The sequence below is a fragment of the Eptesicus fuscus genome, chromosome 7, assembly GCF_027574615.1.
Source record: "Eptesicus fuscus isolate TK198812 chromosome 7, DD_ASM_mEF_20220401, whole genome shotgun sequence".
NCBI lineage: Eukaryota > Metazoa > Chordata > Mammalia > Chiroptera > Vespertilionidae > Eptesicus > Eptesicus fuscus.
In genome coordinates this window covers 77,601,996-77,621,064 of record NC_072479.1, presented here as the reverse complement: position 1 = coordinate 77,621,064, position 19,069 = coordinate 77,601,996, and the positions used below count along the sequence as shown (strand labels likewise).

Here is a 19,069-nt window from a genome sequence, read left to right as displayed (position 1 = left end):
AACTGTGAACTGTGGACAAATGCTCCTGTTTCCATACTTGCGATGCCATGAGACATGCCAACTTCAAACAAAATAACACCTTTGGAAGAGGGTAGAAAGAAATGTAAATGTAAACACAACTTGGCATTGTGTTGGAGAGGACAAGAAATAAAAAGTCAATAAAAACTCTTTGCCTGGAAACTTCTGATCCTTACAGAAATACCTGAGAAGACGAAAAGTATTTTTCCTGTAACTTATCCACTTAACACCTAATAACTCATTCAAAATCCAGTGAATGGATTTTAAAATAGAAAAGAAAAGGACATAACACCACAGGGATAAAAAGAATGAAAGATTTGACAAGAAGATTTTGAAAGTGGGAAAACATATAAGTGAGTGGTCACTGAATTAGTAGATATCAAAAACACAACCCTAAGTAAGTGCCTACAGGGGAGCAACCAAATGTGTGCCACATATTCCTGGAAAGTTTCAGGCAAGATATAAGACATTTCTAAATTGGGGAGTAGGCATGATCCAAAAACAAGAGGATTGGTTTACAGTGTATATAAGGAGCAGTTAACCCCTTACAAACATCCTCTGCCATTCCAATTGAAATGGTCTTTGACTCTAGAGTGTTTGAACAGGCACATTGAGAATAGGAAGGCTATACTAAAAACTAAGGGTAGTAGATGTTTTTAAAATGTTCATACTGAAAAGTGAGATTCTCACTCCCACCTGGGTGGTAACCAAGCTTCTACCTCCTAGGCAACAGATTGGAGAATCCCTGTCAAAAATAACTGACAGGTTATGGCTATTCTGAGCCATCTAAAAAATAGCCAGTCCCTATACAATCACCATACAAAGAAGTCCTCTATTAACCATGTCCTACACATTTATAGAGAACTTCCAGTTAGTTTGTTGTTGTTATACCACTCTCTGATATATGAACAAAAAGCCAAGAACCACCAGAGATGTATGAGAAAACCCTATATCAGTAAAGACAGAGTCAAAACAAATAAAACCTGTACAGGAGGAAACAGAGACAATGAAGACAGATAAAGGAAATTTAAATGGGAAAAGACATTGCACTTTTTTAAAGAAAGTAAGATGTTCCTTAAAAAGATACATTCAAAACACAAGAGTCCTTGGAAATTAAAAATATGATTGCAAAAACTAGAAATCCACTCAAAGTTCTACAAAAAGAAAAATAGAGAGGTAGGGGAAATATTACCAAAGAAATAATACAAGTAACTTTTCCAAATGTCTAGAGTGAAGGCATCTAGCACAATGAAGGAAAAGGATTTACACTAAGTATCATGAATCCAGACTTTGGAGCTTAAGAGAAAATCCCAAAAGATCCCAGAGAAGGGAAACTGATCACAGGAGTGAGAATGGCACAGAATTCTCAACAGTAACACTGGAAGCTAGAAAGCATTGGAATAATACCTTCACATTTTCTAGGGAAAATATTTCCAATCTAGAATTTTACACCAGCCAAACTATCAATCAAGGGTGAGTAGAATAAGAATTACTTCCCTTAACACTTTTTCAGAAACCTCTTAGATAATATTTTCCACAAAAAGAAGTGAAAGTAAAAAGGAAAGCAGAAGATGTGATACCCAAGAAATAAGTAACTGAATAGAGGAAAGAGGCAAAGCAAATTTCCAAGGATTATGATGAGTATTCCTTCAAAAATTTCAAGGAAGCCACCATGTCCCAGGCCTAGAGGTTCCTATTTGGATTGTAGATGATGAGTATGTGGTGACAGGAGAGATTCTCTAAGATGAAAATGAAACCATCTGATATGTATGAGTATATTGAGAAGATGTTGCTCTACCAGTGGAAAGTTTGGTGACAAATAACAAGAAAGTGAATTAATTTTTTTAAGCAATGATTAAATCCAGGGAAAAATTAAAAAGTGATTAAAAATGAATGATAAAATATTGACATAGTCATACACGTGGAAAGAATGAGTATAATTTTATAGTAGAAAGTCAGTGTATAGGACATAATACTAAAGTATCAAAAACTAAAAGGATAAATATTGAGACATTTGGAGGTAAATAGCAGAAGAAAGAGGGAAAAGAGTTCCAAGTAGCTGCCTCTGGAAAGAAGTGATATGGGCAATGTCAAAGGGGCAGGGGGCAACTCTTTTTTCAATACAATTTTATTTTTACAACTTTGTATACATATGACTTTAGTAAAAATTAAAATAAAAATCAAACTTCAGACTGGTCTGTCTCTTGATGACCTACAATTAAACCAAACCACATTATAATTAAAAGTGTCTAAATAGTCCAAAGAAAGGAGTCATCTCCAATTTTTGCAAGGTCCTAAAAATATTTCAGTCAGACTCAGTTCCATAAAAGAGGTGTCCCAAATCTCTATTATCTCTCATAAATTAACAAAATTTATGTGACTACGTAACTGGAAGCGAGGCAGCCAAGAACACAAAACAGACTGGTGGAACAGAATTTGTGTTTTTGGTTTCTGTTAAGGTGCTCTGAGTTTTGGGGAAGCATTGTTCCTAGAAAGGAAATTCCAGAGCTTCATTTCCTGAAGTTGAAAATTGAATCTAAAAAGTCATCAGAGCCTGAATGCTTACCGGTCCATGAGGAAATGAGGTAGAGACTGTAAGAAACACCCAAGGCCCATAACAGCACATCCGACACCAATCATTCTAGGTCTGTGAAATTTCGTTCCAAAATAACTCACAAATATAATCAAAAAAAGATTTCCTAAGAAGGGAAAGTGAGTTAAAAATAAATATTTCAGTAAGTATGTGCAATAGCTTAATAAACAGGCAAATTCAATCATTTACTATCTAGCATTCATTGTATAAACACTATCTCAACTACTGGGATTGGTGCTAGGGATTCAGGAAACAAATAAGACACAACCTCTGCCCTGAAGGAGGGCTATTTTAAGTGGAGAGCAGCTACAGCATTTGGACAGGTTCAGGCCTCAGACTAATAAGAGGGCACGATCCTCTCATGGCAAAGCCACGTGTAAGTCCCAGCATAATTATAGCCTAAGGCTGTAGTCGTAAGCTTGACTTTATGGTCTGAACCTGTGGTCCCATGTGGCTGAGTGATGTGGGCTTGATAGAGTTCAGGTGCATGTAATTGAGTAGATTCAAAACCCGAAAGAATGTTGTAAACATCTTGACCACACCCTTAAACTTTGCCTCGTGGAATCTGGCTATAAAATAAAGACTCTGCTTGCAGGCCGTGGCACTGTCTCTCTAATCAGAGGGCAGCATCCAACTTAGCCCCAGCTTTATTCTCTTGTCTGTCTTTTCTAATCCTTCACTGCCCCTCCCCACCCAGGTTCACCCATAGCCATGCTGGCATGGCACAATTTTACAATGTTGAAAGACACATAAACAGATCTCTATACAATAACAACAATTAAAAAGGGCAGAGAAAGGGAAGCCAGAAGAAGGAATAGAAGACCAATTCTGGAAATTTTTAAAGGCTTATTTATGATTAGCTAGCCTTAGGTGTCAGACCATGTGTCACCTCTGGCCTCTCTCTCCACGCCTGCTCCACAGAATATTATGTTTCCTATGCTTGAAAAAAAGAAGCAAAAGTCAAATTCAGATAGATAAATGTTTTCTAACTTATGACTAAAATATAACTTTATATTGGTCAACATAACCAAGTGAGAGATCTATGTTTATTTCTACTCCTTTCCTTAGAAGTAAAAAAGTTGTGGATTCCCCACTTTTCCAAGTGTTCTTAGAAGTAAGTTTGGATTTGAGGAGTAAATAACTCAATGAAACATTGATTCCCATGTCTTAGGATAAAGAAACTAATTGGGGAAACCCGATTATTATGGACAAGCCCTTGATAAGTATAAAGAGCTGAGAGTCAAAAATATTCTTTTGCATCTGTGCCATCCTTTAGACCATGAGCTGAGCTATACAAGACTATGTAAAGAGTTATTTCTAACTCCATCACCTAGCATACAGGTGATACAGGGAGCTGAACACTAGGAGACAGAATCAAGAATCACCAGCTTCAATTTTGCCTCTCCTCAATCCTGGTTTTTCTTTCAGAGATTGATTAAATATATTAAAGGCAACTCTTATCTTGAAGAATGTAGAAACCATGATAAAACTATAAAGGAGTGGTATTCATATTTCTATGCAGCATGTTCACAATCTCCCTCATTCTTCCACTCTGTCCTCACATCTTCCTAGTCATCCACAAGAAGCAGGACCTAAGAATAGAATTTATTTTTCCCTCAATTCAGGGAGATGTGAAAGTAATTTCTTCTTCCCTCTGCACTTAGGAAGAATTGTCAGTTTCCCAGAAACAACAGAAGGTAAATATTTGTTTTTTTCTTTGGAAAACATTCCTTTGTTTTCCATTGTATTTCCTAAGTATCAAGATGGAGCCCTTAAGAGTCATCAAATGATAAATTAAATGTAAATATTATAAATACTTAACTACTTATGCTAGATAACCAGAAACTATTAGAATAAAATGTCCAGTGGGGAACATGTGATAATATTTAGGTGTTATTCAGAAGCAATATTTAAATGAATTATTTCTAAGCATACTCCAAACTTAGCTAGGATATTCAATCTGTTTCATAAAATATACTCTTCAATAAGATTAAATGGCCTAAAACAAATAAGGAGAATAAAATTCAGACTAGCTCTATAGATAAAATAAATTATAAAAGGAAGTAATATGGGAATAATTCATTACCAATCTCAAAACTCCCATTAATAAATCCAACTAGTGATGTCGGAATGTTGAATTGTCTCTCTATTTGTGTGAGCATGGAATTCATATAAGATCCAGATAGTGTTTTGGATACAAATGCACATGTTATTGCCAGCAGAAACATCTAGGAAGAAAAGAATATAAGAAAACATATGAAAATTTTATTTTTAAATTGTATGTTTGCCATCTGTTGACAAAATATCTTCTACCACAAGACTGAATTAAGTCTCCAATTTAAGTTATCCTTGAATTGGCAATCAACTTTTTGTTGTTGTTGTTGTTGTTAATCCTCACCTGAGGGTATTTTTTCCATTGATTTTTAGAGAGAGTGGAAGGGAGGGAGGTGGGGAGAGAGAGAGAGAGAGAGAAACATCCCTGTGAGACAGACACAGTGATTGGTTGCCTCCAATGCAACCCCAGTTCGGGGCTGAAAATGACCTTGCAACCCAAGTATGTGCCCTTGACCAGGAACCTATATAATTGTATTAACCAATGTAACCACAATAAATTCAATAATATATAAAAATAAATAAATATTAAATTTATGATATTGATCCCTTCAGGTTTAATATAATCAAGCCAATGTAAGCAAAGCACATTTTAAATTATTACATTTGTTATTCACACTGTTAGATAAATACATTGTTACACACAAACAAAATCTGATTATTAAGCAATTGCCTCTCAATTTTACCTGATAAACTTCTACTTGCATTATTTTGCCATAACGTTCAGATCAATGTCTAATCTCGCCAAACTCAAAAGTGATCAAAAATTAAAGACCAACTGTTTATAAATAATGCCTGATTTGACTTTTATCCACAAATGCTATCAATAATAAATAGCTAATATTTATTGAATTTTTACAATATTACAGTCATTATTTCAAGCATGTAAAAAGAAAAAAAAAATCCCATGAGATAAGTGTATTTTATTAAACTTCTCAGATGAGAAAAGTGAAGCACCAAGAGGTTAAGCAACTTGTCTAAGGGTTGAGCAAGTAAGCAGTTGAACTCAGATATGACCCAGGGAGCCTGGGCCTCAAACCTTATTTTTAACCACTCAGTTTTAGGAGAAGGACATGACGATTGAAGGATAGCTTAAGGGAAAATTTACAAATATTACGAATGTGGCATTTCAAGCAAAATTAGTTTTCTAAATCTGTATCATAATTCCCCACTTTCACATACATGTGTATATTTCCTCTACACACGTACAAAGAAAACATAAAGTTTTGATAGGGAGAAAATTGCTGGCAGTGTCTTAGTTTGGAAACCACTTGCAGGCACTAGCTATAGAATCAAGATAAATATCCAGATCCCTTGGTTTAAAATAAATTCAGATTTTGTTTGAAGGCAAAATGCGAAAGGAAATTGCTGTGAAATAGTCAAGATATTAGAAACAGCTAACAAATGAACTTTTTTTTATTATTATTGAAAATGGTTGGCATGCTGCCAAAGCTTGAAGTAAATATTGTCTTTACTTGGTCATTGTGGAGTGATCACTGCCTATAGATCAGCAATCATTTCTGCCTAGGAACCATTTTCCGGGGGAGATCCCCACTCTCCTCTGGCCCAGAAACCCCTGAAGGGGTGTGGGGGCATTTACTTGGCCTTTGATCTAGGAAAATAAGTCCTGCTGTAACATTATGTCTAAAAATGTTAAAGACTTTGTCTTCTGTTTAAGTTTCCCCACACTATCTCCGATTAAATTGCCTGAATCAATAACCCTATTTAGACACACTTTCAGTTATAAAACATACTTCAGTAAGGCAAGAAATTATCACCATAACAGGTAGTGGGACATTAATATTACATTACTTCATGAACATATGAACAACTTTATAAGATCTAAGTTTAAAAAACAAACAAACAAAAAATACATATACATACATCCATGCAAAAAATTCCATACCTTCAAGTTGGAAAAACATCTTATTCTATGGGTTTCAATTTTCTCAGTTTCTCCCATGTTGCTCTTCTGAGTGTTCCAAAGTATTTATGATTTAAATCTTGATATTTCTTAGTTCTATTCTTTTAAGAAGACAAAAATATATTAAATTACTAACAATCTCCTAAGTCGTCATTCTTTTGAAGAAAGTACTAAATTTGAATAACACAATCAGAATCCATTGTACAAAAATACCTGGAAAGCTTTTGATCTACTTCTAGAAAATAATGACGTTAAAGAAGATTTAGTTGTTAAGTTTCCATTGAAAAAATCACATCAAATAACTTTAGTTACTCTTTAGTGAGATTAAAGATAGAATTATTTGTTATGACCTCTTACAAAATAATGACCATGTGGTTAAAACAAAACTTTTCCTTTCTTTAACCAAAACAAATAGAACCAAAGTGCACTTTTTTTTTTTTTGGACTTACGTGAAAATGCTGCTTTTAAGAACACACAGACTTTGATTTGTGTTTGTGCTAAAACTCTGCTTCAGCTAGCCTACCAAAGTTCAAAAATCTCTGTTTGGCTAGTCTCCCTCTTCAAGTTCTTTTCATTCCAATACTTCCCTGGAGTTTCAAGAAGGGAAGCACTTTCTGGGGCACTGCTGATTCACGGAAACCTGGGGAGACATGGAATTTTAATTATGGAAATAGCCTAAGTAAAAACGACAAATAGTTCTCTGATCTGGAAAAGAATCCTACAGTTGCAAGAGATGAGGCTTAGGAGAAGACCAAACATATACGTAAGTGCAGATCTATGTAATAAATGCAGGTCTATGTGTATCTATAAGTATATATATATATTAATTATATAAGCATACATTTTTAGATGTAAAACATTACTTAAACTCTATTCAATTTTATTAACCTCCTTTTAAGATTTTGTCTATTTTGTGCTTGAAACTAGGACAATATTTTGTACCAAAACCAAAGTGTTTCACTATGACAATATTTATTCTAGTAATCTATTTTAAGAAGAGAGAATAACATATTAGCATTATTCCCCAAGTTACTTTATGAAAATACTCTGAACAATATCCACTTAATAAATGATCTTAAATGCACTCATTTTTAAAGATCTTACTGCTTTGCCTCTATAAGTTTGCTGAATCCTATTCCCCTACATACATAAAGACAATAAGCACTGCACAGTGTACAAGGTTAGTCTCTTTTCTCATGCTATGACGGACAAAATTATATATTGAAAGTCTACTGTGTGCCAGTCATAGTGTTAAGCACAGGATTTTGGAAATGAACAAGACAGACTAGCTATCCTATAGACAATATGGACTAATTAGAGACCTGTAAGGCTCTGTGGAAAGCACTTGTACCCAGATCCCAAGAAACCTATATTTTAATTGGGAATGATAAAACTTTTAAATAAAACACACTGGGATAGAACTAAACAGTGTGTGATCAAATGTTTTGGTATGTAAGAAATGAAAAAATTCATATATCATTAATGGAAATTATTTTTAAAAAACTCTTGGCAATTCCAAATGGCCCCACAGGTGAACTCATGCTGCAATCTCCACATAAAATGCCAAACATCTTAACCAAAATTCAGGTGCAAGAGCTAGTTTTGAAAAAAATGAGAGAATAGGGTAATTTTTCAAATGAATAAAAACTGCTCCTCTTTGGCCCTCATCTGTAATACATATGCTTTTATTACACATAAACCTCTCAGATGCTCTCTCCTCTTCCTTCTCATGATTTAGAACCCAATCTCACTCCCCTTCATTTTCCCTTCTATCTCTCCTTGCCAATAGCTGAGCCCAATATAGTCACTAAGAGAGGAAGAGAACTCATTCCTCTTCCATGTCAAAGTTATCTCCATTCTTTTTAGTGGCTAAAGACGTGACTCTTCTAAATGCCTATGTTTTCCTATTGGACCAGGGGACAGAGAAGGTAAAGTTAGCGACACAGAAGATCACCCCATAGTAGAATACTGTAGCTCCTTCTGCGCATCGTGACATTATGGAACCATCTTGAGCACATTTTATCACCATGCCTCCAAGATTTATTTCAAAACGTGTTTGCTCTCTTGAAGGATGTTTTATAAACAAACGCGTTGACTGGGATAAAAGGCAGTTTGAAACTAAGCACTTGGAATGAATTCAATGTGATTCAATTAATATTGAAATTTTTCTAATTTGCCAGCTTATACAGTGAAAACATTTTAGCTTTTCATGCACACTTTAGTAGAGAAAAATAAATTAATTAACAGTAAAATCTATTGTTTCTTTAATAAAATTCATGAAATCCAATAGTTAACATCACAATCACTTTGAGCATTTTGGCTGCAAATCAGGGAAAGCATGCATTGTTTCTTCCTATCCTTGAGAAGGGCAAGTGCCAGGCCTGTGAACAATGCCCTTTTGTTAGCACAGGGTGTTTACATGGTGACTTTTGCTCCTGGGACCACAGTGCCACAGATAAATCCTCATCCATCGTCACTGCTAATGAAAGTGACTTGCTGAAGCTTTATTAAGAGGAGAAGCATTTTATTTCTCTCACCCCCTCTCAGCATTCAAGGGGGAGCGGGAAATTCTTCAGTTTGCATTCTCACAAAAATGTGGTTGCATTTCTTCCATGTCTACTGGTCACAACTTTGGGTTTCTTTTTTGTTTTGTTTAGTTTTGTTTTAATTGTAGTCAAAGCACATTACAGAATTGTTAACTATATACGCATTTTGGGATAGCAGGTCTTTAGAACTTTTCATCTTGCGTGACTGGAACTCTGAACAGCAGCACCCAGGTTTTTGACACTCCTTAGTTGCCAGCCTTACCAAATCTCAACCACAAAAGAACACAATTTTTTACAAAACAAATAAAGCACCTTGTTTGTGCTCTTTCCCCTGTGTTAGATACATAGACATCATTTTTTTTAAGACTGGGAAATGCATACATTTAATTTTACATCATAGTATTGAATTAATAAAATAAAGGCTCTACTTTATCATGGCAAAACTAGTAGTACATACATGAAGAAGACTTAGGAGAACATCCTTTCCCTAGGGGAAAAAGAGAGAGAGAGTCATACCAGCAACATCTTAAGAAAATTGTTTATTTCCAGAATCTTCAAATGGCTTCTCCCTCTGCAAGAAAAGGACAGCCTCTTGGGAGTATCCAGCTGAAATAATTCAACCAATACCAAACCAGGCAAGCATGTGCCAATGGAGCACATGGAGAACCAACAATGCCTCTTTGTATAATGCCTACAAAAATTACTTTACTTCTATTAGTTCATTTTCTTCAGAAATCAGAGAATAAAATATTGGATTCTGCAAAGAAGCTTTGCAAATACAGGTATTACTTTACTTCTCATGATTAGAGGAGGTAACAGGGATGCATCACTCTAGGCAAAACAAAAGGAGAAACTTAATTGAGCCACATGGCCATGCCTGTGATTTCTCCATGCCAACCCAAGAGTGAAATGCACAGAAACACAAGCAAAATACATATACCTACTCTGTTACTTTAGATAACTTACTGCCTGACTCTGGTAAAAGACCAAGACACGGAAAAGCCAAACTGACACTCGACTTCCCAATTCTTCAGGAGAACTGGTTGTGAATATCATCAGTGTCATCATACCCAATGCAAATAATGCTGAAGAATGATCAGGTTATTATCAGAGGTGCCAATCTTTGCCACACTGGCAATTTAAACTATTTTGTTTCTTTTAAAAATTTTTCCCAATTCTTTTTGTCCTTTTGCCTGCACACACATAGTTTTGGTTACAGAAACATGTTCCTTCACTTAATTATACCAAGTAAATACCCAACTCTTCCTTTTTCTCATAGAGAAAGGAGTTTTTATCTGTTTATAAGGCTCCCAAAATAACTGAAAATCCAAAATGTTCAGATCCCCCCCATACCCTATTTATTTGTGTATTTGTCCATTCACATTAATGGATATGGAAAGGCAGCTATATATAATTTTTAAAAAGTCAGACCTTGAGGCCCAGTCAGCTTGGGTTTAGTCCTAGTTTAGTTGTGAGTTGTTTAAAATTATTGAGCCTTCTTTTTTTTCTTTTTTTAACACATCTATGGTCCTGGAATATTTATTCCTGACTTGCAATATAAGTATAAAGATTGAGTTATAAATTTTACATGAGACCAATCCCTAGCATAGCTGCTGGCATAAAATAGTCACTCTGTAAATGGCAGTGATTATTACTCATTCATTTCACAAATATTTATTAAATACATTCCAAACACTGTAGTTGGTGCTAGTGATACAAAGATGAATAACATATGTGCTTGTTCGCAAGTGGTCTCAGCATCTACTGGGAGAGATAGACAATTAAATGATAATAATAGGTAGTTAGTGCCATAATGCAAACAATTGGAGCTAAGTACCGATAATTGGAAGATGATTAATGAAAACTATTTGGATGTTCATTTGGAATATCATTTGGATGCGGTGTAGTAGTGTAAGTATTTGAGCTTTGAAATGAAGCACAACTGGTTTGAAAGCCTATTGTTAAACTAGTTGTGTGATGTTTGTACAAGTCTCTTATCCATCCACACAATGAAGATAGTATCTGTCTTTATATCAGACAAGAAAACAAAGACAGGAAAAAATAGGACCCAGGAAAGGCAATTCAATAGAAGAATTTTACATTCTAGGAAACTAGTCACAAAGGTATCAAAGAATTAAAACACCAGCAGATTTACACTGGTGGAAAGTCACTCCTAAGAGAAAAGGCCTGAGATGCAGGGCACACAGCTGCTTACTGACAAAGCACTGCTTAAAAGTGTAGAGAGAGAGAGATGCCCTGGCTTTCCCTTCTCTGCAACTCCATTTTCACACCAATGCCTCCCATTGATAACCTAACAGGAAAGCAGATGCAAGGGAGCCTGGGAAATTTTCTTTTCCCAGGCAGTCCCTGGGGATAAAGAGAGGATCAGAGGATGAGAGAAAAAAAAAAAACGAAAAAAAAAAACCATGTAAGGTCAGAAAAAACAAATGACTAACACAGCTATAATCAGTTGGAATAGAGTTAAGTAATACAATATATGGTAAATATGTCACAGGATGCTAGCAATCAACATTCAATGAAGGTAGCTATGTATATTATTGGGTAATATACCTTCAATCCTAATGCTCTTTTTATTCTCAGTAATAGAGAATTCGGGAGATTTAACTAGTTGCAATGGCCAGCTCTGGACATTACATATGTAGATACTGCAATCTCTATGTGATACCAAATAAGATGTGAGATTTTGTCATCAAATCCTCTGATCTGACTCAACTGCAGAATTTTCATGTACTCTTTACTCAGATTCACCAATTGGTTCCATTTTTCATGATTTGCTTTCTCTCTCTCATTCTTTCTGTATACAGTCTCATCCCCTGGTACCAAGGGGATTGAGTCCAGGACCCCCCACCGAGAATACCAAAATCCTACTTTTCTCAAATCCTTTATATAAAATGGTATAATATTTGCACATAACCTAAGCAGAGTCTTTTGTATAGTTTAAATCATTTCTGGATTACTTATAATACCTAATATAGCATAAGTGCTATATAAATAGTTGTTATATTGGAATAATAACAAGAAAAAAATCCATACAAGTTCAGTATAGACCCAACCATCATAGGCCTAACTGCATAGTACATGTCAGTAACAATGTCACATTTTTTTCAAACATTTTTCAAATATCCAGTTGGTCAAATCCTCAGATGCAAAACTTGTGGAAATGGGATCCAACTTGAATAAGCTGAAGATACTGTGGTCCTTTAACTATTACTAATTTTTTCTGTGTATATTTCCTAAAAGCAAGATATTCTATATTGTATAAGCAGAATGCAATCCTCAAAGACTGAGAATTAAACATTAGTTCAATATTATTATCTAAACCATGGTCTCTATACTGTATGTTCTACCAATTGTCCTGATAATGCCTTATAGTTTTTTTCTGTGTCTTTTTTTATTTAAATGCCCCAGGATCTAAACCGGCACCATACATTGCATTTAGTTTATTTTGATCAGGAAGAGTTACTCAGTTGTTTTTTTCTTGACCTTGAAATTTTTTAAGAGTATACATTAGTTGTTTTTGTAAAATATCCCTCAGTAGGAGCTCGTCTGATGTTTCTTCATAATTAGGTTGTGGTTGCACACTTCGGACAGGAATGCCATTGAAGTGATATTACGTCCTTCTCAGTCGGTGACATCTGGAGACACATGATGTCAGTCTGTGCCAGTATTTTATTCTCTCCACATCCCTTCCCCCATTAGGAGAAAACTGGGCCTCGGGAAAGCACAGCGTCCTGGCCCCGTTCATTAGAAATCAACTGATGACAGGAAGGACGCTATTAACCCCTCCATACCCACGCTTCCCTTTTCCCCAGGGAGAAGGCTCCTCCCCCTCCTCCCCCTCCTCTCCCTCCTGCCCCTTCTCCCATCTTCCCCCTCCTCCTCCTCCTCCTCCTTCTCCCCCTCCTTACCCCCTCTCCTCCTCCTCCTTCTCCCGCCCCCCCTTGGTGGGCGACCCTGGTGTAAAATGCCAGCCGCCCCAGCTTTGGACACCCTGCCCTCCCCTCCCAGCCCAGGAAGAGGCAAGAGGGAGGGCTCAGTCCCAAGCTGAGTGGAGCAAGGGAGCAAGTCTGTCAATTCCGCATGACAATAGGGCAAGACGACCTGGACGCTGAGACCTTCCTGCTGGCCCCTCAGGCCAGGACCGGTTCACCTGCCAGTCTACGGAGTTTGCACTCTCCATCCCAGGTTAGAGTGTGTACCAGTGTTTTCAGTACAGTTACTATTTTTCCCTTTGTAATGAATAAGTAATTTCTATGGAGATATTTTGAGACTACATAAATATCCTGTTTCATCCTCATTAGTTGTAAATCCATTGATGGTTTCCTCATCCCATTATTAATGTTATATTTATTAGTTGATAGTCTATTATAAGAGCTTCCATTTCTCTCTCAATATTTTTTTAGTCATTTATTTCAGTATGGACTCATCATGAGTTTTTATTTTATTCTATGGGTTTTAACCTATTGCCTTTATTATTTACATTCATGCTCAAATTTTCTACTAGAAGCTTCTTCAAGCTGGTTCCTACAGCCTGCTGATAGGTGCTGGTAGATGCCCCTTAAAACCGGTTCCTGAATCCTTTTGCTGTCTCCCCATCTTTGTTTGGGCGCTTCCTTCCTTTCTGAATCCTGAGTATGTTTTAGGCTCATTTTTCATTTTCCTTGACACAACTCTCAAATTAACCCCCTTTTTTTTTTTTAATTAACCCTCCTTTAGTGATTAATATTTAAAAACTAAGATAGATATATATATATATACACTTGGGAAATATGTCTGTATTTACAAATATAGGTAAATAATATAAGTATAGGTAAATGTGTAGATATTAAATATGGGTTTATACTGACACACCCAATTTCAATCCAACACCATCTCCTACTATGACCAATACTGATCAGTACTGAAATCATCATTTATTTTTTTCCTCTTGGAAAACATTTATTTTTCCTCTATTACTAACTTCAGATAATTTCTTATCATGGGTTCTTATATCAAGAAGATTTTGTTTTGCTCCAATATATTTGACTCCTAATACAATTTCATGTTATCTTTGGATGTGTTTCTCAATAAATTCATGCCCTTTCTTAGTTTAGTAATTTAAAGTTAAACTAAACTTTTTAAATTTAGTGGGGTGGCATTGGTTGATAAGGTGATGTAGGTTTCAAGTGTACATTTCTATGATACGTGATCTGTATATTGCATTGTGTGCCCACCACCCAAAGTCAGATCATCTTCCATCATCATCCATTTGGCCCCCTTTACCCTTTACTACCGCCCAACCCTTCTTCCCTCTGATAACCACCATACTATCCTCTATGTCTATGAGTTTTTGTTTGTTTTTCTTGTTTGTCCATTTGTTACTTTCAATTTTATATCACACAGCTTGCATATTTCTAATGATTAACTAGGAATGATGAGATGAGTGTCTCTGTTTGTAGGTGCCTTGTGATTTGCTCAAGTTTATCTGTTCTGAGCACTCTTTGTGTTCCAGTGGATTGCTCTGTGTTCTCTACTAAGCTGAATCAATGGAAAAGTTTTAGACTTGTTTTTTGTTGTTCTCACTTTTTGTATATATTGTATTTGTTTTGTTTTGTAATTATTTGTATTTTCTTATGTGCTTTTTGCTAGAAGGTTAGCTTCTAGATTGAGTCCAAGACAAACATTCTTCTTCCAATCAGCAAAAACATGGAGTCTGTTGTAATTCTCCCTATCACTGTTAAACATCCTCCCCAGTTACAGCAACTGATTGTTTTGCTGTTTAACACTTTCTCACTTATTAGTGAGATTGGCTATGCACATTTCTACAAGTATTTATATATTCATTAGAGGCCCAGTGTACAAAATTCGTGCAGAGATAGGGTCCCTAAGATGATCAGGGCTGATCTGAGGGGTGACCAGCGGGGTGATGGGGGGGAGGGGCCACTGGCACCCGCCTTGGCTGGCCTGGCACTGCCCACTCTCAGGCCCTGTCCTCCACCGAACAGTTGTTCCGCAGGTTGTTCCACCATTCAGTCGATTTTCATATTAGGGTTTTATATAGATAGATGTGGGTACTTTTTGTGTGAGGAAGGATGTGGGTTATGTTAGAGCAAAGTTTATCGAAATCTGCAGAAATTTGGGGGTAAGAGGAAGAGAATATGTAGAATGACTATCACATTATCACTGGGAAAGGCATGTTTGTCAGCAGAAAACAAATTGGTCAGGGACATGCTTGAAGACCCCAATAAAGTGAAAAAGTTAAAAATAGTCACAGGAGAGATTAAAACAGAATGTTAAATGGAATTGAGTAAAGAGATTTGTGAATAGCATTAATTACTAGACTGAGTCAGATTGGATAATATGAATTGATACAGTAGGTCATCAATATCTTTATGTGATTTATGCCAAAAACATTCAATACAAAGAGAAAAGAAGAGTGATAAATAGATATATGTGTTTACCTAGAATTCGGAATTGCAATTTTGATTCAGCAAGGAGTTAAGGGAGTAAAGGAATCTAAGCAGCAAATAAGTACAGAATTGAAATTATAAACCAGAAAGTTGAGTTTGAATATACAAGTAAAGGAAAAATGAAGGAAGTGACAGACTGACACTACATGGAGTGCCATGTTATGAGTAATTTAATACAAATAAAAAGTTGACTAATTGGCAAGGTTAGAAAGCTATACAAATAAAATATTACTGTTAAAGAAAAAAATTCAGATGCATTTCCTGGTGGAAGGTATCCAATGAAGGGTCATTTCTGATGTGATGAGGCCACAGAACAGCTAGTTAAGTAGGCTGTTGTTCTAAGGGTGAAAGTGGAGCTAACTGAAATGGAAGCATACTCAGAAAGGCAATGTCAAGGTCTGAATAGTTGATACACAAATGTGTGACATTTACCCAGGCTAAGCAAAAGAATTTTCAAATGCATTATTCTCCAAAATTTCTCATACAGCACTTACTATCAGTCACTAGTGAATATATAACTTGCCGGAAACAGAGACAAACTCTAAGCCCTTATTATGGTACATGAGAAAACAATCAGCTTTGTGGTGCAAGTTGATTACATTGAGAACCTTCCACCTTGAAAGGGCTATCGATTCCTCTGTACAGGAACTGGTACATATTCAACCTGTGGAAATTACTTTCCTGCTCACAGAGCCTCGGTTTGGACCATAATCTAGGTGCTTATGGAATATTTGGTCTTCCAACATAGGATCCTGCAAAACATTACATTGGGCCAAAGGACCTACTTTATGATAAAGGAGGTTCAATGATAGACACAATGCCATGAGATCCACTGGTCCTATTAAATATTGGACTATCCAGAAGCTACCAACCTGATAGAGCAATGAAATGACCTTTTGAAGGCAAAGGTGAGGAGCCAATTTGGAGATAACACCCTACAAAGATGTGGCACAAATATCCAAACACAGTATACCTTAATGAATTCATTGAATATATTCTTTTTTGGTTGTTGTTAATTCTTACCAGAGGATATTTTTTCCATTGCTTTTCAGAGAGATTGGAAGGAAGGGAGGAAGGGGAGAGCAAGAGAAACATCGATGTGAGAAAGACACATTGACTGGTTGCTTCCTGCACACACCCCAACTGAAGGTAGGGAGCAAACCCTCAACCCAGGTACATGCCCTTGACTGGGATTCAAACCTGTGACCTTTCTATGCATGGGCCAATACTCTAACCATTTAGCAACACTGTCCAGGGCCATTGAATATGTTCTTATTTATGAAAAAAAAAGTATATATCAAACCATAACTTCCAACTATGTGATCTTATATTGGAAAGCTATTATCTACAAAATAAAACATTGGTATAATAATGACTATATTTTATCCCTGCTTCAGCAAAAGCCACTGGCATAGCTCTCTTCCTAGCAGTGATAAATACCTAGTTATAGATTCCAAAGAAATTTCCCTTTGACTGGAATTTGGCCTGTTGTATAACCCAACATCCAGCATCATTAGATTTTATATCCTATCTAAAAAAAGGGTAATATGCAAATTGACTGCACCTTCACTACACCCACCAGCCCAAGCCACGCCCACCAGCCAATCAGGGCGAGTATGCAAATAAACCCAACCAAGATGGCTACAGCCACAGAGAGCAAGGTTTCCCAGGCAACAGAGGAAACCAAGCTTTCTGCATGCCCTTGCTAGGCCTAAGCCTCCACTCAAGCTACAAAGTTTCAATTATAGAAGGTAAACAAATTCAAACAGAATGTTGGCAGCCACAGAGCTGGAGAGACCAGGCCAGGGTTGCCCGCGGCAATGGAGAAAGCAAAGCTTTCTGCACACCCTGGCCGGGCCCAGGCCTCCACTTATGGCTACAAAGTTTCAATTATAGAAGGTGAATTAACCCAAACAGAAATGGCTGTGGGCCGTGGAGCATGCAGGAGGCTTGGCTCCGCTCCAGGCTACAAAGTTTCAATTGTAGAAGGTAAATAAATTCCAGATACCAGGGCCTCCGCTTGGGTCGTCAGGGGGCGTGGCCAGCCTGCAAACCACAGGCCCCTTGTTCAGGCCACCCCACACCCCAAGGGAACACCCACCCTGATCTGGGATACCCTTCAGGGCAAACCAACTGGCCCCCACTCCTGCACCAGGCCTCTATCCTACCTAATAATAGAGTAATATGCAGATTGACCATCACTCCAACACACAATATGGCTTCCCCCATGTGGTCAAAGATCCTGTCCCCATGTGGACACAAGATGGCCAGCAGGGGATGGCAGTTGGGAGGCACCCGGCCTGCAAGGGAGGGCAGTTGGAGGCGATCAACCCTGCAGGGGATGGCAGTTAAGGGTGACCGGGCCGGCAGAGGAGGGAAGGTGGGGGCAAACAGGCTGGCAGGGGAGCAGTTAGGCATCAATCAGGCTGGCAGCAGAGTGGTTAGGGGGTGATCAGGCTGGCAGGCAGAAGTGGTTAGGAGCAATCAGGAAGGCAGGCAGGCAAGCAGTTGGGAGCCAGCAGTCCTGGATTGTGAGAGGGATGTCCAACTGCCCAGTGGGATCGGGCCTAAACGGGCAGTCAGACATCCCTCGAGGGATCCCAGATTGGAGAGTGTACAGGCTGGGCTGAGGGACACCCCCCCCCTCCGTGCACAAATTTCGTGCACCGGGCCTCTAGTATATATATAAATTCTGAATTCAAAAAATATATAACCAAGGCTTTACTTCACTATGAAAGAAACACCCACATTTTCCAATGCACCTCATTTGGAAATAAGATGAGCTAGTAAGCCATACACATGCTATTGTGCCATCAATAGTAGGTTCATTTGTATGTTATGTGAATTGCCCATGTACATCCCCTTTATAAGACAGAGTATTTTCTTCATTCCTTGTGTGAAACTTTTAGTAACATGACTAATCCCAAGTTCAGACTTATTTCCAACTATAGGAAAAAAGGCATTATTCATACCTCATTTTGAAAGATAAAGAGTGTTTTAAGATACAGAGTGGTTTTATTCTCTTTGCAATTTGAATGGGAAAGAAATTGATTGTTGAAAGTAAAAAAAACTTTAAAGAAAATTTATTTAAAATTTCATTGACACCTGTTTGGTATGACTCAATGGTTGAACCTTGACCTATGAACCAGGAGGTCAGGGTTTGATTCCCAATAAGGGCATATGCCCAGTGAGCGGGCTTGATCTCCAGTGTGGGGTGTGCAGGAGGCAGCCAATCAATGAATCTCTCTCATCTTCTATCTCTCTCACCTCTCCCTTTTTCTATGAAATCAATAAAAATATATTTTTAAAAAACAACTTCATTGTCAATATATGTACATAAATTAGCCCAAGTTAATGTAGTACCCAAAGTATAATTTATTTGCTACCTACAGGGTACAAAGTGGTG

General features: G+C 37.1%; 1 protein-coding gene across 1 annotated transcript in view; it reads right to left on the bottom strand.

Annotated features, from left to right (window-relative positions):
* SLCO1A2 (solute carrier organic anion transporter family member 1A2) overlaps positions 1-6,704 on the bottom strand; it is a 32,066-nt gene extending 25,362 nt beyond the window's left edge. Inside the window, exons 1-3 of the mRNA XM_008140475.3 lie at positions 6,630-6,704; positions 4,698-4,839; positions 2,585-2,717 (exon numbers count right to left, since the gene is read on the bottom strand). Of these exons, the coding sequence (XP_008138697.2) occupies positions 2,585-2,717; positions 4,698-4,839; positions 6,630-6,686 (332 nt within the window). The 5' untranslated portion in view covers positions 6,687-6,704. The remainder of the gene's footprint in view (positions 1-2,584; positions 2,718-4,697; positions 4,840-6,629) is intronic.
* Between the last annotated feature and the right edge of the window lie 12,365 nt (positions 6,705-19,069).